We start from the raw sequence: 21,896 nt of genomic DNA on the forward strand, positions 1-21,896 counted from the left end.
GTTCGGTTGCTTTACAATACTTCAAAGATAATCTGCTGGTTGGTTACTTTACAACAAGGCACTGTGAGATGTACTGTAGATTCTCCTACTAGCTTCAAACTAGGCAATCTTCCAACTTCTGCTACTCTCAAGATTCAAACTGAGATTAAGCCTCAGCCACCTTCCATGTGGTCAATGATGAAGTTAGTGTTTTACTCTTCTTACAGCGCAGGTCTGTCTAACTGTCATTTATTTTGGCTAACTCCTTTCAGTGAGCTATAAATCACACAAGGTCCAAACTGCAACTAAAGGCCTCTCTGAGCAAACACCAAGATAAATTGAAACTAGAGAGCCCTCCTAAGCTACACCTATTTCCATGGCAATGTAGCCCACTTTGGGCTATTCTAAAATGACCTTTGTTAATAATCCCTCATTTACAGTTTTTTTTTTCCGATCAGATTAAGCAAATGGGTTTTATTGAAAGGTTTAAATTAATTTACCTGTAAGTCCCCCACAAAAAATCTCTCTGGACTGCACTTCTTTGCAAGCTGTGTAGACATCACACCTTTCTGTTCTCCAACCACATCTTTCTGTTCTCCAACTAGATAAGCCCACCTGTTGTTTTATGATCTTACCTTTCTAGCTGTTAACCTCTTAAAGCAGCATGACCCTAACCTTTTAAGTGTAATAGACTCCAAGCCGCTTTAATTGTATTTACCCCTTTTTTTTTACCAGTTAAACTTTAATTTCTAAAACCACATGAACCATGAACTAGATATTTGCAACAAAGTTTTTAGGTTTTAGGTAATGGTTGACTGACAATTTGATCAAAGACCTTTACAATATAACTTTAGCAAGGTCAGAACTGTATGGTATTTGTGGCTGAAAGCAGGTTTGAAATATATACAGCAAATATATTAAAACATTCTTGAGTTTACTTTTATTACAACCAGCAACCACAGCATCAGTGATTGGGAAGCTTTTAGAAATGATAATTTGGGACAAAATGAATAGTCACTTGGGCAAATGCAGGTTAATTAACAAAAGCCAGCACAAGTTTGTTATGGGCAAATCATGTATATCTAACTTGGTTGATGTTTTTTAATGAGACAACAGTGAGAGTTGATGAGGGTAATGCCATTGATGTATATGTGGACTTTCAAAAGGTGATGTGGTGCACAACAAACTTCTGAGTAGAGTTAGAGCTCATGGAATAAAAGGGACTGGAGCAACATGGATACAAATTGGCTGAATGACGGGAAACAGTGAGCAGTGGTAAACAGTTGTGTTTCAGACTGGAGGAAGGTTTAGTTTGGAGTTCCACAGGGGTCAGTGTTAGGACCCCAGCCTTTTCTGATATTAAAGACCTAGACCTTGGTGCATAGGGCACAATTTCAGAATTTGCAGACAACATGAAAATCGTAAGTATTGTGAACCGTGAGGATAGTGTAGAATTTCAAAAGGAGATACAGATTGGTGGAATGGGTGGACATATGGCAGGTGAAATTTAATGCAGAAAGTGCGAAGTGATTAAATTTGGTAGAAAGAACGCAGGGGGACAATATAAAACAAGGGGTACAATTCTAAAAAGGGGTGCAGGGGTAGAGGGACCAGGGGATATATGTGCACAAATAATCTTAAGGCGGCGAGACAGGTTGAGAGAATGGTTAATAAAGCATTTGGCATCTTGGACTTTATAAAAAGGCACATAGAGTACAAAAGGAAGGAAGTTAAGTTAAAATTGTATAAAACACTGGTTTGGCCTCAACTGGAGTATTGCGACCAGTTCTGAGCATTAGTAAAGATGTGACAGCATTAGAGAGGTTGCAGAAAAGATAATGGGAATGGCTCCAGGAATAAGCAACTTCAGTTGCGTAAGTAGATTGGAGAAGCTGGGACTGTTTTCTTGGAGAAGAGAAGGTTGAGAGGAGATTTGATAAAGGCATTCAAAATCATGGGTCTGGACAGAGTAGATAGGCAGAAAGTTGGTGAAAGGGTTGAGTGAGTGTTTAGGATCTGGAATACATTGCTTGAGAGTGTGGTGGTGAGAGGCAGGTTCAGCTGAGGCATTCAAACAGAAATTGGATCATTAGCTGAATAGGAAAAATGTACACGGCTATGGGGAAAAGGCAGGGGAGTGGTACCAGGTGTATTGCTCCTGCAGAGACCCAGCATGAACATGATGGGCTAATTGGCCTCCTTCTGTGCTGTAACCATTCTGTGATTCTAACCAATTAATGCTTGTCTTAGTCAACTGCTACCTGCTGTTAGGAAAGTTTCCATGTACATTGGTCAATCTTTGTTTTAGCTGCTCAATTCTGTAGTCATTACATTAACATATTTTCAGAGGGCCTGTGCTAATAAGCAATGTTTTTTTTTCCCCTGAATAAATTAAGATTGGTGAAAAGAACTTGATAATTGCAAATTTTGTGAAATTGGGAAAGTTTTAAACCGAAAGTAGCTGAATTCATGATGCTTAATATGTTTTCTCGGTATTCTAATCTCGGAAGGAGTAATTGAAATGTCACCGCATGGCTACTAAATGTTGAGTTTGCAGTAATTACTTGTATTGTTTTGGAGCACCTCAAAGGCTTAAACATGTAAAGGGTTGGGTTTTGTAATCCATTATGTAATGGTTTCTGCAACAGCAATTTTTGGCACTCGATTTCACTTCAGTCAAGGAATTAACTTGAAGTAATAGCTTTGCAACTAGTTTCAAAATCTAATTTTGTCAACTGTTATTGAATAGAAACCTGAAAATATTCGGGTTAGTCATAACTACTTATTGCCTAGATTCAACGCAATGGATTTATCAGCTCCTCTACATTAGGCTTGTCCAACCTTTTCGCATTTCAGTTTTTTCTCACTCAAGGGGCCGATGACCAAATTTTGGAAAGATAAGTGTTACAGACAGGAGGGGGCTTAAGTTAAACAGCCCTTATTTTCCCCACTGAGCACCTGTCCGTGAACAGAGAGGTGCTTTTTGAGTTTCCCTTTTATAAGTGGTGACGCATTTTCCCCAGCTCCTCAATTTTGGAGTGAATCCAATCCTCTAATCCCACAGCAAACTCAAGATAGGGTAGAATCAGAAGGTTAGTTTATTTTACACACATTCAAAATGCAGGAGGGGGTGGCACTAGGTAACCCCGGTACTTTCACACAATAAAAGAGGGATAGGGAAAGAAAAAGATACAGGGCAATGACTGCAGACAAAATAAAAATTGTTGTTTCATGTGAGTCCAGAATCAAAACTCCAATGGTACATTTCTTCAGCGAGGTTAGCAGGCTGAAGCTGGTGCGGGGTAATCCACTTTTTCCAATAGTGCTGACCATCCTTTAATAAGTTGAACAGAGATTTCAGGGTCCTTTGTCCTCACAGAGGTACCATCTGCATTGGCCAGAGCTCTGCCTTAGAAATGTAAAAAGTCTTTGTGCATTTCCTTGGAATTTGATTTCTGCCATCACAGGGGACAGTTATCTCTTTAGAGATAATGAGGTCCCTGCTATTTTTCTGAAGGCTAGAAATTCCTTTTATGTGAGTCGTAGCTAGTCAGGCTTCAGTCAGTGTAAACCCTTTGTCCGTTTAAAAAAAATTATAAAGTAGCTAGGATGATATAGATGTATATTTTCCTTCTTGTTTTTTGAGCATCACATAAGGTTTGGCACAATATTAAATGTGAATTAAAAAAAAATGTTGATATGAAGGGAAGGTAAACCTGCTGAGCAAAGAAAACAATGTCAAAGCAATAAATTGATAATTCAAAAAACAAGCATTTAATGAAGATGACCATTAGAGTGTGAGAGGGTGTGTGTATCAGACTCACTCCTAGTCTTGGGTGCCATTCACCCTCACATATTGTGTGAGTGGGTGTGATTATGTGTTGGTGTTTGGGGGTGAGGGTGAGTGAGAACCCTGAGACTGGGAGTGAGCCAGGCACTCACTCACTCATGCGCTCCCCTGCGCTTGCTCGCTGTCTCTCGCATTCTCGCCTGCTGGGCCTGGGTGGTTTGGAGATTAAAATGGCGAGGAGGGGTTCGGGACAGACGTCTTGCTCCTCACCCTGTCTAACACCCCAGCTTCCCTGAGTCCCGCTGTTGCTGCAATCGCCGCTTTGGCACCCCCCACCCCACTGGCAGGCAGTCTGTCTCATGGGTCTTCCACTTCACGCACCTTCTACTTCACTTAGCTGTATTTTGAACACTGGCTCTGCGGGACAGATGGAGAGGCACGGTGGGCTGGATTGTGGCCTAGTTGGACAAACCTGCTCTGCATTTCTTCTAAAGGGTGCCAAAGAATTGATTGATAGGAGGTGCCACTATCTCTGCTTGATATTTGTTTGCTTAAAGGACCTCAAATGGTGAACTAAATGGGCCCGGGCACCAACCTGCACCCCTCCATGATTCAGGATTTCCCTTTACAGTCTTGTTTTTAAATGATCTTCTCATTTTATGAACTTTGGAAATGCACCACCATTGTGCTGAATATTTCTGCTTCCTCTTATCTAATAGTTACTAATCACTAAGGTATGAGCAGCATAAAAGTATCAATTTCCAAAGCATGTCCCTTTTGCTAACGTGCCATCTCGCAATCTGTTCCCATGATTTTAGAATCTATGTTATAAGGTTATGAATGCAGAAAATGTTGGTGCGAGCTGAGCCTAGCATCAAGTGCGTTTCAGCTGAGAGCATTCAACAGTATCTCAGAGCAGGGGAAGCATTCAGCATTCAGCATTCTAATTGTTTGCAGAGAGCGGATTTTTTTTTTGTAATTTTAAAGGCCTAGTTTGAGTGGGAGTTGAATTTAACTCCAAAAGAAGGTTCCTAGTAGCTGGGCGCAATTATTTGTCCACCTCCCTATAATTATGAAACCTGTTTAATTATAGTTGTTGTACCTCTCTCTCATTTCTGCATTTGCCAAAATGTGTCCTCTAGTTACTGACCTGTTTGCCATTGGAAACAGTTTTTATTTACTCTATCAAAATTTTTATGATTTTGAACACCTCAATAAAATCTCCTCTTAAACTCCTCTGCACTGAGAAGCACATGCACAGTTTCTCTAGCCTCTCGCCACACTAGTCTCTCATCCCCGATAATATTCTAGTAAATCTCTTCTACACCTTTCTAATGTCCTTTCTAAAATGTTGTACCCAGAATTGAACATAATACTCCACCTTAGGCTCAACAAATGTTTTCCAAAAATTTAGCATATCTTTCTTGTTTTTCACCCTCTTTCTCTATAAATTAAATTAAAACAAGGAACCCATATTTTTTTTTCGCCGCCTTCTCAACTGGTCTTGTTAACTTCAAATATTTGTATACATCCACCCCCCCATTCCCTTCCCCCAAAGTCTATGCCCCTGCATTCCCTTTAAAATTATACTATTTAGTTTATATTGCCTCCTTGTTCTTCCAGCAAAAGTATATCATTTCACAGTTCAATCTTAAGTTTACTCTGCCACGTGTCCACCCATTTTTGCATTTTCTGTATTGCTGGTCTGTTACTCTCCTCCTTTAGGGTTTATTACATTTCTGAGTTTCATGTTATCTGCAGCCTTTGTAATTATACCCTGTAAAACCCAAGTCCAAGCCATTGATGTGCATCAAAAGGAGCACCAGGGAACACTACTATACATCTGGGACTCCTGGGGAACTCCATGGTATACCTCCCTTTAGTTTGGAAAACAACTATTCACTGCCACTCTCTGCTTTCTGCCCCTTAGCCAATTTTGCATCCACACTGCCACTGTCCCTTTCATCTCATGGGCTTTCACTTTGATAACAAGCCTGCTGTGTGGTAATTTGTCAAATACTTTTCGGCAGTGCGGTTGATGTTTGTTTGGACTACCCTCACAAACCCTCTTGATTACTTCATCAGAGAACTGTCAGTATCAATTCCACAACCAATAAGCTTCTTGAACCATTGAGTTTGGATATCATTTTGTGCCATTCTTGTCATACGGACTCGAAACGTTAACTCTGTTTCTCTCTCCACAGATGCTGTCAGACCCGTTGAGTTTTTCCAGCACTTTTGTTTTTGTTTCAGATTTCCATCATCCACAGTATTTTGCTTTTACATAGATTTATTATGTTTATAGTACAGGTTGAGTATGCTTTATCCGTACGTCCAAAAACTGAACGTTTTTTAAAAATGGACCCTAACGTGAGCTGACACGAACCTTGCCGACCGGACCTGACCTTTATAAAATGTAGATTGCAGCTAAGCCTTGGCTTAGACTATTTTAAGTAGGCTTAGGCTTACTATATATTCGGTAGGCGTATCATATCCAAAACCCAAAAATATCTGACTACCGAAACGCAGTTGGGCCCCAAGGGTTTTAGGTGAAGGGTACTCGACCTGTACTTAAGTATGTAGTACATGCACTTAAAATATAACAATTATAACCATAGCAGATGTTTGGGACTCGAAACAGGTTACAGTTCTGAGCTTAGCTTGCACGTTGATCAGTTTGATGGATCCTTAATAGTTAACCATTTTCTTTTCTCTCTTCCCCACTCTGTGACAATTCAAGTGTTAGTGCGTTGCATAGTTACATTAAAAGTTAAGAACTCCTGATATGCAGAAACTAATTAAAACCCACAACTTATCTATAACTTGAGTTCATAAACTGATTCTCTTACAAGCTTTTTCTGTTGGAATGTAGATCAGTGTATCTTCCCATTAAGTTACCGGATAAAAATTTCTCTTCTGATGTAGATGTTATTACATCAAGTGAAACTCCTCCCTATAAATCTTTGGTCCTGTGCCATTTAGTATTAGTTTGATTCTAAACTCTGGATGTTTTCACTAAATGTGTCCATGCACTCCGATCATTGATTACAGCTCCCTGAAACTTGGAATCCAGTATGCAATGGCACATCTCCAATTCAGTAGATGGATACTTCATATTAATCTGCGTGTGCTACAAGAGTCAGTTGCGGTTCAAAACTTCAGTGGTCACCATCTTAGAATTGCTATGCACCTGAAATGATTTTTCAGATATTACAATTTAAAAGCCATATTTCTCTAGCATTCAAAGACTAAAACCTAACATTGCTGTAATATAAAGCTAAATCAATAGCTATTATATTAGAGCACTTTGCCTGATTGCACTGTTCATGTGTTAGCATACCAAACAATGTGCATCATACACACCTTCTGCCTGTGGGTTTGCATGTCGTCATGATACTACTGTGATACAGGTTTAAGAAACAAAAATAATTTCCACAGCCCCCAGGACCATGAGTCTAGATGCAACAGTTGTCCAACCTTCAATTAGATGATATTAATTATATTATATAAAATTAATAATACCCTGCTTCCTTCAGGCCTGAGTGATGCCAGGAGGCTGGGCTGGGTTGAGCTGTCACTGACTGTCCACCTGCTGTGCATTGCCCGCTCAGTGCAGTCCAGGCAGGTTCGGGCAGGTGCTTCTAGACATTAAATTGCCAGCAGAAACTAGGCATTGGGTTGTGGGTTACTATTGGATATTTATCAGAACTTTTAAAAAATTTTAGTTGTCAGCATTAATTAAGTTTTTTTATAACGCATCTTTATTTTGCATTCATGTAGCTATTAAAAATTCCAGATCTTCTCAAGATGTTCTCTTGGATTCTGTGTCTGTAGTCCGTTTTGCAAGCAGAAGTCATAGCTCTTATGATTGAGTTTACTCTTCTCCAATATCTAGCCATATAATAGTGTGACTAAGGACTGTGACAATAAAGCGCTGTTAAATGAGCTGGATGTTGCCTGCCTTGCACATTTCTCTCCAAGGTTCTAACAGGCAGACTGATTTCCGTTCCAATGAGACAAATTAATCTTCTTTGTTGTTGGATGTGGCAGATTGTGATGTAAGTGTGGAGACCAAAACTTCATCACAAAAATGTTTTTTTACTGTTTCCTTATGTTCCAGTAGTACCGTGAACAAGAAGCCATTAGGCTATGCCTGAAACACTTTCGCCAGCACAACTACACTGAGGCCTTTGAGTCACTGCAGAAGAAAACTAAGATTGCATTGGAACATCCAATGTTAACTGAACTGCACGACAAGTTGGTTCTTAAAGGTGACTTTGATGCTTGTGAAGGACTGATTGAAAAGGCTGTCAATGGTGAGTGTGCCCATTGTCTTAATGCTTTACCATCCGAACAAAGCAAATAGAGCCATCAATCAATTTGTAATTTTTTCCAGAACAGTTCTTGCACTTTCTTCATTCAAATATGTTCAGTGTAAAGTGGGTAAGAATGACCAATGTCCACAGATGACTGAGTTTTTGCTTGAAGCAGTGTTACCTGTTTCCTCATAGAATGCATGATATATGATGGACATTGCAAAGCTCAAATGTTTTGCATGGAGTTCCATTTGTACATAGGAGGTAAAGGTGGGTGGCTAATGAATGGCTGTATATATTTGGTGAACGTGGTGAAGTCTATCTAATTGGCTGTGCTTTCCTTCAGATTTCCTTCCCTACCTGAACTGAAGTGAGGTGAGTTGGACCAATTGAAACCTTAACTTATGTGAGCCTGGCCGTCTTAGAAACAGCTTGGAAGAACATGTTTGCTCAGATAAATTGAATTAAAATTGACATTCAAAGTTTAGTAATATGTTGCAATGGGAGAGTTAAGATATTGGAGGCATGAACTTTGATCGAGTGCCCGTGTCTCATCCTAGATGCTCCTAAGCATGGATGAAAAACTGCTTCGGTATGACATTAGCACCTCCCCATACATTTGATGATGATCAGTTCAATTTAAAAGGCCTGAATTTTTATTCTTTCAGAAGTCTCTCAGAAATATCCAAGAACATATTTTTAAATTTGAGGGCCATCACTGGGATTGATTTGCCTCGCTTGATCCTAATGTTTTTTCTGAGTATTTACTTGTAGTTCTGTTTCGATACTCTGGCCGTTGTCTTATTGTGAGCTGTGAACCCTGTAACTGAACTTTGATTCTGGACTTTTGTTCAGTAAGGACCATGGCTACATCAAATAGTTGTCAGCTATATTAAGGAATTTAAGTATTTCAGAACTATGACCAAGATTGCACCATATCATCAAGCACAAAAGGGAAAAGGCTAATTAGTTTAGCACATATTTAGTCACTCATTACAGATTTAAATATAGGAAGTTATTTCAAAACCCAGTTGCTGTTTGATAGATGTACATGGCAGCTCTTTTGCTCACATTAATTCCTACAAACAGCAATGCAATTTTTGATTTTTTTTTGTTGTCGTTGCTGTAGTTGAGGGAATACTGACCAGAACATAGGAAGAACTTCATGCTCATCTTTGAATTGTCATACAATTTCTGATGATCACACAGGAACAGGCCGAGGTCCATGTCTGATCTGTTGTGACAATGTCTCCAATAGTGCAGCTCTTTCGCAGCACTTTTTTATTCACCATTTGGAGAGAATTTCATTCAAATGGAATTTCAAGCTTTTATCATCCTCTTTTTGGCACAGTGAAGGGACACCAAAGAGAAGCCCTTTGTGAAGTGAGGTGGACATGACGAGATCATAGTTTTTCTGCAATTTCCAGTGGGAACGGCACACAGCTTTTAACCTCCAACAAATTGGCACAGAATTGGAAATTTCACTGTGACTAGACAAAGATTGGTGGGAATGCAAGAACAAAAGTAGGCCATTCAACCCCTTGAGCCTATTTCACCGTTCTGTTAGATCTTCGCTGATTTTTGTCCCAGCCCCATTTATTGGCTGTTGATTCATATTCCTTGATCTCTGTCTTGAAAATTTCAAATTGACCAGTTGAAATTTCAATTCACAGCCTTTTTGGGGAAGAGTGTTCCACCTTTACTGTACACTTTGTGTGAATAAATGCTTCCTGATTTCACTGTAGAATGGCTCGTCTCAAATTTTAAGCTTGTTTTCCCATCCCCTACCCATTCTGCATTCTGCCACCAGAGGAAGTAGCATCTCTTTTTACCCGATCAAATCTCTATCGTTTTGGACATCGAGATCAGATCAGTCCTCAAGCTTCTGAACACCGGGAAGTGCAACATGTGGTTGCACATGAAACCTTTAAGCCCTGGTATTTTTGAGGGAGCAATTTCAGATAGGTGCAATAGGGATTGTTATATGAAATGGGGTACAGTGGATAGATGTTTGCGATGCATTGGCTAACCAGATGCTTGTTGACTGGATGTCTGAAATGATGTGTAGAATTATCAAAGGATAAAGCACTGAAGGAGGCCTGCCAATGTGTTCCATTTCCTTGCAGCTTTGGTTGTTCTTCCTTTGGCTCATGGCAGAAGAATTGTGAGAGGTGTTATTAGTGTTGCCTTAAATGTCAGTAATTTTAAGCACTCAATTGGTCATGACTGAGATACCCACTGAAGCATTTGACAACCTAATCATTTGATTAGTCAGTCACAAATCCAGTAGCCTGGTTTGATTCAATGAAAGTGGTGCTGTGTTGGCATGTTGGGCTAAAACCTTTATGAAATTCGTAATTTAAAAAAAATCATCCATAATTTAATTTTAAACTTCAGTTGCCACGTATTGCAACCAAAGCAGTGATTTTGGGCAAGTGAATATTTTGCAGTTAGGGCAATGAAACTAAGTTGATACTGTTTTGGCAACCTGTTCCTGATGCAATGGAAACATTGCTGAAACCCAAGGAAATGTGGAACAGTTCTTTAAGACCTGCTGTTAGTAGCAGAGTGCCAAATAACTCATGTTACATGTATTCCTGCATCAGTCTATTGGTTTCCTCGTTCAGCAGTGAGAAATAAATAATTTTATTGTATCAGGCAGGGTTTCTGTTGACCAAGTTCTTCCATTCAAGTATGGTATTGACCATTTGCACAAATTAACTGGCACCGCCGCCCCCCCCGTCACCCACCACACCAAGCCCAGACCAGAAATAGAGCCATGGAATCCTCTAGATTGAGTTTAAATGCAGAATGTTTTTCAGAGTTGCAGTGATGTTGTTTTTCATTTCATGTTGTATTGATGGAGCAGTTCTGCCTGAAAGGTGCATTTTTGAGGATTTGTTTTGGAAACCTGAAAGCAGAGTTTAGACCAGCCAGCAAAAGCAGTTTTTGCAACTGATAGATTAGGGATGGGGATAGAAAACCTAAGGGGTCATACGGACTCGAAACGCTAACTCTGTTTCTCCCTCCACAGATGCTGCTAGACCTGCTGAGTTTTTTCCAGCATTTTCTGTTTTTGTTTCTAAATCGGCTGCTTGAGTTCCCAGTGTTAGTCATTTATTATTAAACTCAGTTGGTGTTTTCAGGCTTCTAATCAATTAAGTTATAAACCCATCTTACTGCTCTTACCACCTCTACTTTTGAATATTTAACTTATCTCTTTTCTCACCAAAACAAAAAAAAATCTAAGCTTTTCATCTTGCACTCATCAGAACACTTTGCAAGGATACCAATATAAGGGGAAAACAACAATTTATACTGTATATGAAGAGCGCGCTGATTGGTTGGCAAGTGGCATTGCCATGGAGAATGCACCAGTGATTGTGACTGACAGCTAACTACCAAGCATTGTTTTAAATTTAACCCAGGTAGCTTGACCCTGATTGGTCAAGGCATTGCCCTGAGGAATGAGTCAGCGAATGACTCACATGTTTTGTTTACTTGAAACAGACGCAACAAAATTGTTTTGTTGGTATATTATATACTTATATTGGTATTCTTGCCAAGTGTTCTGATGAGTGCAAGACGAAAAGCTTAGACTTGTCTCTTTTTGCAGCAATACTTACGTTCTGTACTGCTAAGTGACTATTTAATTTTTTTCTTTGCTTACGTGATTTTAACATTTTTTTCTTGTGATAAATAAGCTTTGTAAAATCAGGAAGGATACATTTTTACGAACTTGTGATCTGATATCCCAAATGAAATGTTACATTCCACATATGCCACTTGTGAAAAGAATTTAGTGACATCTGAGTGTTTTTCCTAAATATAAGCTTGGTGTTTTGACCAGGTAATTCATGTCCCAGTGCAAATAAAGGAGACAGAAGTACGAAAAGGATATGTCAAAAATATCAAACCAAGAAAGCAATATTTGTTTTGTAACTGTGGAGTAATATCCAAAAACATGTCTTCTTTTTATTTCAGACGGTTTGTTTAATCAGTACATCAGTCAACAAGAATACAAGCCCAGGTGGACTCAGATCATTCCTCAAAGTAGCAAAGGTAGGGAATACTGCAGAAATGTACATGGATTTTATGGATTGTTTTGGCAAGATGAATTCAGTTAATTTGAAAATTGAAGTTTTTCCCTCAATAATTTGAATGAGTCACATTTAATGAAATTTTATAGAATATAATTGCTGAACTGAAAGGGAAGCTATAGGTGAATCGTACTATTTTGACTTGAACTAGACTGTTCATCAGATGTTTTGTTTGCAAGTTAAGAGAGTGAAGATAGAAGTAGCTGTAAGAAGGGCACAGGTCCCAAGAAATTAATCTCGCAGCATTTCTGTGAGCTGTGGGACCAGGTCCAGTTCATGTCCAAGAACCCTGCATTGCAAATGACCTTTGGTTAACTTGCCACTTGTGTACAAAGGGTGTGTTTCTAGGTGAAGCAAGCAATGATGTATGAATGACATTGTTATGGAAACTCGGCTGAAGTGCAAATACTGCTCTGCTGCAAAACCAAAAGACGTGTTTACAAATCATATGCCTGCTCACATATTTCACAAGTCCCTTAAAGTGAATGGCACATAATGAGCTGCTTTTAAGTGCAGTGACTGGGTAGGCAAATGCAGTAGCTATGTTGCACAGTGAGACCTCAGAGCAAGAAAACGAATGACCAGTGCAGCTATTTTTGGTGACATTGGCAGAAAGAAGAACATTGACGTCCCACTCCAGTTGAAATATCACCATCGGATCTTTAACACTCATTGGCATAGGGAGACATGTCTTTAATCTAAGCCCCCCAGTAGAGATAACTACTCCCAAACAGCATTATATTAAATGAAAACTTGTGCTTCACTCCATAATTTATGAACGTACGAATTAGGAGCAGGAGTAGTCCATTTGACCCCTCGAGTCTGCTCCGCCATTCAATAAGATCATGGCTGATCTGATTGTGGCTTCAACTCCACATTCCGCCTACCCCTGATGAACTTACATTTTTGACTAACAAGGGAGTCCATCTACCTCTGCCATAAAAATATTCAATGAGCCTGCCTATACCGCTCTCCGGGAAGAGCCCAAAGACTCAGGACCCTCAGAGAAAAAATGTCGTCTTCTCCATCATCCTTTTGGATGATGGACATCTTTTCAGCATCCACCCTGCCCAGTCCCCTCAAGATCTTTATATGTTTCCATAAGACCAGCTCTCATTCTTCTAAACTCCAGTGAATACAGGCCCAATCTGTCCAAACTTTCCTCATAAGATAGCCCCCCTCCCCCATCCCAGGTACCAGTCAAATGAACCTTCTCTGAGCAGCTTCTAATGCACTTGTACCCTTTCTTAAATAATGAGACCAAAACTGCACACAGTACTATAGGTGTGGTCTCACCAGCGCTCTGTATAACTGTAGCAAAGCAACCATACTTTTATATTCTATTCCCCTTGCAATAAACAACAACACCCCAGTCGCCTTACTAATCACTTGCTGTGCATGCATACCAGCGCTTTGTGATTCATGTACCAGGGCACCCAGATCACTCTGTATCTCAGAGTTCTGCAATCTCTCTCAATTTAAATAACATGCTGCTTTTCTATTCTTCCTGCCAAAGTGGACAAGTTCACATTTTCCTACATACTCAATCTGCTCACTCACTTAACCTAACTATGTCCCTTAGCACACTCCTTGTGTCCTCTTCACAACTTACTTTGATACCTATCTTTTTGTCATCAGCAAATTTAGCAACTATACATTTGGTCCCTTCATGAAAGTCATGGATGTAAATTGTAAATAGCTGAGGCCCCAACACTGATCCCTGTGGCACTCCATCTGTCATATCCTGCCAACCTGAAAAAGACCCATTTATGCCTACTCTGTTTCCTGTTATCTAACCAATCCTCGATCCATGCCAATATGTTACCACCTGCACTGTGAACTCTTATTTTGCATAGTAACCTTTTGATGTGGCACCTTGTCAAATGGCGTCTGTAAATCTAAGCACAGCACATCCACAGTTTCCCCTTTATCCATGTTGCTTGTTACCTTCTCAAAGAGCTCCAATAAACTAGTTAAACATGATTTCCCTTTCACAAAACCATGTTGACTCTGCCTGATTGCATTGAGATTTTCTAAGTGCCTCACTATAGCCTCCTTGATGATAGATTCCAACAATTTTCTTATGACAAATGTTAAGCTAACTGGCCTGTAGTTTCCTGCTTTCTGTCTCCTTCCAAGCTTGAATATAGAGGAGTCACATTCACTATTTTCCAATCTGATGGGACCTTTCCAGAATCTAGGGAATTTTGGAAAATTAAAACCAATGCATCCACTATCTCAGCAGGCACTTCTTTAAAGACTCTAGGATGAAGTCCATCAGGACCTGGACCTGGGGACTTGTCAGCTTTTCGTTCTAATTATTTTCTCAGTACCCTTTCCCTGGTGATTATAATTGTTTTGCGTTCCTTGCTCCCTTTCACCTCCTTATTCACAATTATTTCTGGGATATTATTTGTATCCTCTACATTGACGACAGATGCAAAATATTTGATCAATTCATCTGCCATTTTCTTACTTTCCATTATTAGTTCCTCATTCTCACTCTAGAAGACCAACGCTCACTCTACTTTTTTTTCTTTTTAAGTACCTGGAAACTCTTAACATCTGTTTTTATATTTCTAGCTAGCTTTCTTTTGTGCTCTAATTTCCCCCTCCTTATTCATCTTTTAAGTCATCCTTTGCTGTTATTTACATTCTGTTTTCAATCTCTGACTTGCCACTCATCTTTGTGGAATTATACACTTTTTCTTTCAATTTGATATCATCTTTAATTTCCTAAGTTAGCCACGGATGGTGCGTCCTTCTCCTAGGGTCTTTGTTTCTCACTGGAATGCATCTTTTGTGAGTATTCTGAAAAATTTCCTTAACTATTTGCCACTGCATCTCTACTGACCTATCCCTTAACCTAATTTCCCGGTTCACTTTAGCCAGCTCTGTCTTCTTGTCCTCATAATTGCCCATATTTGAGTTTAAAACATTAGTCTTAGGTCCACTCCTCTTTCCCTCAAACTGAACGTGAAATTCAATTATATTATGATCATTGCTACCTAGGGGGCGCCTTCACTATGAGGTAATTAGTTAATTCGGTCTCATTACACATGAACAGATCTAGTATAGCCTGCCCTCTGGTTGGTGCTAAATGTGCTGCAGAAACTTTGCCGAAAAGAAACTATGAACTCATCGTCCAGGCTACCTTTGCCAATCTGAGTTGCCCAACCTATATACATACTAAAATCACCCATGAATAATACCGTATCTTTCTCACAAGTCCCCATTTATTTCTTCCTGTATAACCTGTCCTACAATGTGGATACTACAATGTGGGGGCCTATAAACCACTCCTACAAGTGACTTCTTACCTCTACCATTTCTCAACTCTACTCAAACTGATTCTACATCTTGATCTTGAGAACTTAAGGTTATCTCTGTCTATTGTACCAGTGTCATTCTTAGTTAACAGAGCTACCCCCCCAGTTTTTCCTTGCTTCCTGTCATTTTGAAGCGTCATGTACCCTTGAATATTCAGGTCCCAGTCTTTGTCATCCTGCAGTTATGTCTCTATAATGGCTATCAGACCGTACATATTTATTTCTGTTTGTGCTGTCAATTCATCTGTGTTGCTACGTGCATTCTGATTCAGAGCCTTCAGTTCTGTCTTTTTACTATTGTTGTATCCTCTATTGTTATCGGCTGGCACACTGTTAAGTTTATATACTCTGTCCCTTCCTGCCATGCACTGATCATCATTTCACTTATTCCTATCTTGCTCGCTTGCCTTGTCTTCTCTATTTAATTCATCACATCTTCCCACCCTTGATCCTTCACCCCAAATATTTAATTTAAATCCCTTTCTGCCACCCTAGTTAGATGACTTGCAATGTGAATTGCTTTCATAGGTTCACTTGTTAACCAGTGTTGAGAGCTTTAGAATTATAATCGGATACCCCTTCATAGCAATTTAGCTTGGTGTGTGCTTGGCCTCTCAGGAAACATTTTCATGTCTTGATGAAAAATGCAGTGTTTGGCCTACAGAGGTTGATCAGATTTTGTTTTTCCTCTGGTGTTAATATTTTGTAGTTTAGGGAGCCCAGTTTTACTTTAAAGAACTGTTCGTACTCGCCGACATGTTCTTTAGTGCTCTGCTGGAAAATCTGTAAATGTTAGGAGTACCACGACAAAAATGAATTCTATTTCTCTCAGCTTTGCTTGTGACGCCCCCTTGTTGAGGATAACTCCCAGTGTAGGGAGTTTAGCAGACAGCTACTGCAAGGGTTTTATGCCCAGTGTGTGCTGCTTGATAGATTGTCAAGGAGATTGGTGCTGTGATCTCCTTAGTAAAAGGCTTGAGATGAAACCCAATACATGGATGGCAAACTTAGTGATTGAATCAACTTGAATTTTGTGGTTTGTTTTTGAATGGGAGATTTTCAAAAGGCAGCATAAAATGGTCACTCAGTGTAATGCAAAGAACCTTTCTGGTTAGCAGAAGGCAGTTGTGAAATGGTGAGAAAAGCAATTCTTAACCTATAAAGGAACCAGTAGCATTTGAACTGGATTCATGGTTTTAAATTCCAGCAAGAATGGGGAAACCTGGTACAATTAAAAACCATTCCTCAAAGGTTAGGATGATTCTTGGGGGGTGGCGGAGGGGCAGTGATGATCTATTATGCATTGCGAAGTTGGGTAAGACTTTCTGCTAAAAAAAAATATATCTCCGAATATTCACTATTAACATTAAACTTATTTCATATTTTAAACTTTGAATAAAATCTTGTGATGCCCGAAGACTGAAGTAAAATCTTAATGGAAGTGTGTGTTAGCCCCATGCCTTTTTTCATTCTTTTGTGGGATGGGGGCATCGCTGGCAAGGCCAGCATTTGTTGCTCATCCCTAATTGCCTTTGAACTGAGTGGTTTGCTAGGCCATTTCAGAGGGCAGTTAAGAGTCACCACATTTCTGTGGGTCTGGAATCACATGTAGGCCAGGCTGGGTAAGGATCGCAGATTTCCTTCCCAAAGGAAGGACAATGTCCCTAAAGGGCATTAGTGAGCCGAATAGGTTTTTACAGCAATCAATGATAGTTTCATGGTCACCATTACTGAGACCAGCTTTCAATTCCAGATTTTTTAATCATTGAATTCAAATTCTACCAGCTGCCAGGTGAGATTTGAACCCATGTCCCCAGAGCAACTTGCCTGGGCCTCTGCATTATCAGTCCAGTGACATTATCACTGTGCCACTGACCCCCCGCCCCGCTACAACTCAAATACCTAAAGCCACTTAACCAAACAGGCCTGCTGCTTGTTTGCCTGGTGACTTCCTGAAAACTTAGTTAGACCTCAAGGCAAGGATAGAGATTCTTGAAGTTATTGGGCAGCAATCAACCCATGAGAGTAATTTAAAGTACAAAGCCATCCTGGGTGAGAAGTTTTAAAGAAAAACCCAAAATTTGAGAAGGATATGCATGGAGTTTTGGTTTCTATTCTTCGAGACAAACCAGTTCGATGTTCAGCTAATTCGTTGTTCATTAGTTTTCTCCTTAGGTATTAATACTTGTGATTTGTACTCCATAATCTAAAAACACTTGTTTCGTGTGGGTGGGGGGGGGGAAAGAAAGAAAATCTTTCATTGATATTTGGGGCTTTTATTCAATTATAGCATGTTTAATTTTGCAAATATTCAATTTTGTTCTTAAAGTGGTAGGACAATGTATTAACTTTTTTTAGCCAAGAGTGCAGGCAGTCACCCTGCCTCCAGGTGCCTGCTTGTGTCACTTAGAAACCAACTGTAGGAGTGCTGTTGCTTGATTGATTTGTTTGTTGAAAATGTCTTGCTTTTGCGTATACTGCTGTTTTGTTCATGTTCCCTCTCTGTTCTGATGCTGACACTGTGATCTTGATGTCGCTTCAGACAAGTTAAAAGAATTTTACATTTTTGGCCAGGTGATGGAGATGACAATAGACCTGGAATGAGGGGAGGTCATCAGATGGTAATTGACGTTCAAACAGGTAAGGATGTTATACATTGAACCAGAGTGGTAGAGTTAGAATAACTTGCTTTCTAAGCAGTGGAAAAAAAGTAGTGTGTGCAGCTGATAAACAAAAGACTGGACCATAATTTAACCACTTTCATAAACTCTTCACTCTGTGAAAGTGTTGTCGAGGGGCTAATAACATCCTGTTGTTTGTTCCATAAGAGAGATAATCCATGTCAACACTGAAGATTAAGCTATTATCTATACTGGAAATTGCTATGTGAGTGCTTTGCAGAATGAAAAGCAATTTTGTACCTGTAATTGTAGGTTATGTATGACAGCAGGACATAATTTTAGCTTGAAGGACTTTTGGTGCGGAGGGGGTGGATTAGGGAGGTGGCATGTAATCTGTGTATTGTTTAAAATTGCCTTGTGCAGTTCACTGTGTAGTCTCATTTGAAATGGTCATGATTTTTCCTGTGCCACGATACCTGTACTTTTGAATTGGCTGCCAAGATGAATGGCTGACCGTGTTGAGAAGTCAAAATACATTAAGGTAAAAATAAAAGGTTCCTCAATAATCCAGAATGATACCTGTTCTGTCCCTCCAAAATTACTAAATTTAGGACATGAATGTTCAAAATAGATAGAACTGAATGGATTTCTGTCTTATTGATAGGATGAAATGGTTATCAAAATGAAATGCTGTATATAACGCAAGAGCTTTAATCGGATAAGAGAAATGAGTTTTGTTTCAAAGGGTGTCTGTCCTCCTACTGGCCATTTAGAGTATTAACGGGATCTTTGGAAAGGCCGAGAACAAGCTACACTGTGCCAATAGCAACAGTGCCTTATTGACGTCACTTACAGCATGGGGGAGTGATTGCACAGTCAGCAGCTGTGCATTGTAAGGGCCGCCACTGGCATGGACAGTTTTAGTTCAAAAGCTAAAAACATCGAAAACACTAACTAATGTGCTTATTTTCTCGTGCAATTTGTAAAAGAATGCTTGCTGATTTGTAATGCATTATGTAGCTAAGATTGGATTCTTAGAATTGTACACTGAAGAATATAAGCTTATAGCTAGCTGCTGTACAGGGAATACTGAGCAAAGTCTCCATTTTCTAGGGCATGTAAAGTGCTTATAGTTTAAGGATGAGTCGGATGCATGATAGAATCGATACATCATATTCTTCCAAAACTTAGTTTGTCCTGTGTATTAGCAAGGAAATTTGACGTTTTCAATCTGCGTTGATCCCTTTATTGTCATTCTTTTTGCAAATTTTAAAGCTTGGCGCTCATTGTTCCTGAAACTTAACAGCATAGTTTATGAATTTAAGATGTTTATATTTGAACTGAAAATCACCAGTAAAGTTCATGATGGATATAGGTAATGGAGAAGATAAAGGGTGACACAAGATTTATGTCATTTATGGAGCAGAATAGTGATGATGGCTATAATGTTGGCATGAAAAGGTACTTAACCTTTCCCAAACCTGTTTACTGTTATTATCTTATTCCTTCACATGGAGCAAATGTTCCTGCCTTGTGTGTGGCTCAAAATAACTAATTGCATTCAGGGTTGGGGTTATTTTAACTGCTAAATGTGAAAGGTATTTTGTTAGTATATTGGACAACGTACCCAAACCTTTAACCTGTCTTTGCTGTTTAGATGCTTACATGGAATCACAGATGGTCCTCTTATTTCACTTTGATAGAATTATTCACAATACTCCAGGTGTGGCAATACCAGGGCACTGTAAAACTTCAGTGTGACCTGGGGTTTCATCTGATTTGGCAATAAAACTCAGCATCCTGTTTGCCTTGTTCACTGTGACCTCGTATTGTTAAGGCATGGCAAATTATCTTTGCCAGGACACAGGAAGTCATCCTTGCTCTTTGTCAAAATGTCATGGGATCTTGAATGTCCACCAGAACAATCGAGTCAGGTCGTCTGTTTAAGATTTTCTATGAAGATCCACATGTGACAGTGCAGCTCTCTCTCAGTACTACATCAACTAGATTATGTGCTTAAACTAAGAGCGTGGGACTTCAATCCCCGTCTTTTTTTCAAAAGCTATTTTCATGGGTTAGTTTTGGGCTCAAGAATACATGCTTGGTGTCATGAACTACTTTGGTGGTGTGGAATGATGCTCCAAAGTGGTCCTTTCGATTGGAAACTCTTTTGAGTTACCAACAGTCACAGATTGCAACTCTTTCGAGTACAATCACAGTTCTTGGTTTCCGGGAGTGGGACATGAACCCACAACCCTCTGATTCAAAGGCGAGGGTGCTATGAACTGAGCCACAGCTGACATGTGAACCAGCATTTAGACCTATTTGAACTAGATCAAATCACTGGCCAAGTGACAAATAGCAGGAGACTTACCATCATTAATAAGCAAATAGCAGTGATGAGATTAGAGAGACCTCTTCATTAACAACTTTGTCACATATGCCTCATTCTTGAGTAGTTGAATCTATAGTCAAGCTTTGGAAAAGGAAGAGGCCTATTTTTAAAATCTTCATACTTAATTCTGTATTACCTTTTTTGTGAATTATGTTTATCACAGTAAAAGTTATAAATCTTTCATTTTGTGCTTGCAAGCTTAAAAAATACAGAAAATGTATTTGCCAAGTTGAAAATGACTTTTCCTTGGATATTTACAGTTGCAGCTGATGTGGAATGGTACAGAACATTGTTTTCCGAGGAATTTGAGTTGGAACAATTTTAAAGCGGATGCTGTTTATGTTCACAAATCTTATAATCTCCACGTATTGTGGCAATCAAGAATTTTTACTGTTAAGGATCAGTGTAAAATAAAATGGTAGAGTAATTTGGGTGTCAACTCATAAGGTCGACTCAAGAGCTTAAGAGAACACTTTTATCAGAGTCTGACGCAGACTGTGGTAAAACAAGTTTGGTGCAAAGCTAACGTTACAATGCATGCTGAAGTCTCTTCATACTGGCATTCAGCTGGTTATTTTTAGGCCGAGACCAATGTGGGAGTTGTGCTTTAACTCAGCTGCTACCTATGTCTCTTGCTTTACAACCCGTACCTGTAATTTCTTTGGTATGACACCATTTGAAGTTACTTTTAACTGCTTTCCATCTTCCACGCTCTCTAATATATGCATACCACAGCCTAATATTGATGCTTTTGCAAGTTTTAGGTTCAGATTTAATTCGTAAAATAGAGCCGTGGATGAGACAATTTCATGCTTCATAGCTAATTTGAAGCAGTTGACAGAACATTGAGAGTTCGGTACGACTCTGAACAACATGCTCAGAGATCGTTTGGTGTGTGGTGTGAAAGTGGACACTATTCAGAAAAGATTATTGTCCGAAGTGAATCTGGATTTCAAGAAGGTGCTAGAGGAAGTGCTGGCCATGGAAAGTGCACTAAGAGATTCAAAAGCAATACAGGGTGTGCAAAATGGCACCGCCCTCCACATCAGGTGGGAAACCTCAGCTGATAGAGGGGCAAGAAGGCGAGACTCTGCTGAGAAACAGGAAACAGCCCCTGCTTGCCGAAGAATTTAAAAAAAACTTTGTAGTGAAATTTAATAATTTTAATAGAGGTGGAAACAATCAGTCTTTTAGTGATTGGCAGTTTAAAAAAACCAAATGCTAATATCACAGAAATGGGCATATGAAGAGGCAATGCAAGGAAAGATTCAAGCAGGCTTGTAAACAGAAGAAGCCCAATGAAATCTACAATGTAGAAGAGCCTGAAACAACAAATTCAGACATTTACTTGTCGTTTAATCTGAAA

The 21,896-nt window shown here is 39.4% G+C and overlaps 1 protein-coding gene across 4 annotated transcripts in view; it reads left to right on the top strand.

The window, feature by feature from the left end:
* mkln1 (muskelin 1, intracellular mediator containing kelch motifs) overlaps positions 1–21,896 on the top strand; it is a 153,336-nt gene that overhangs the window by 50,859 nt on the left and 80,581 nt on the right. For 3 of the 4 annotated variants that reach the window (XM_078553040.1, XM_078553041.1, XM_078553043.1), the window contains exons 6-8: positions 7,893–8,085; positions 12,070–12,147; positions 18,089–18,154. In XM_078553040.1, coding sequence (XP_078409166.1) covers positions 7,893–8,085; positions 12,070–12,147; positions 18,089–18,154 — 337 coding nt within the window. Of the gene's footprint in view, positions 1–7,889; positions 8,086–12,069; positions 12,148–18,088; positions 18,155–21,896 lie in introns of all 4 variants that reach the window. The other variant, XM_078553044.1, reaches the window with a different exon arrangement.

The sequence above is a fragment of the Cetorhinus maximus genome, chromosome 12, assembly GCF_964194155.1.
Source record: "Cetorhinus maximus chromosome 12, sCetMax3.hap1.1, whole genome shotgun sequence".
In the NCBI taxonomy this organism is placed as follows: Eukaryota; Metazoa; Chordata; class Chondrichthyes; order Lamniformes; family Cetorhinidae; genus Cetorhinus; species Cetorhinus maximus.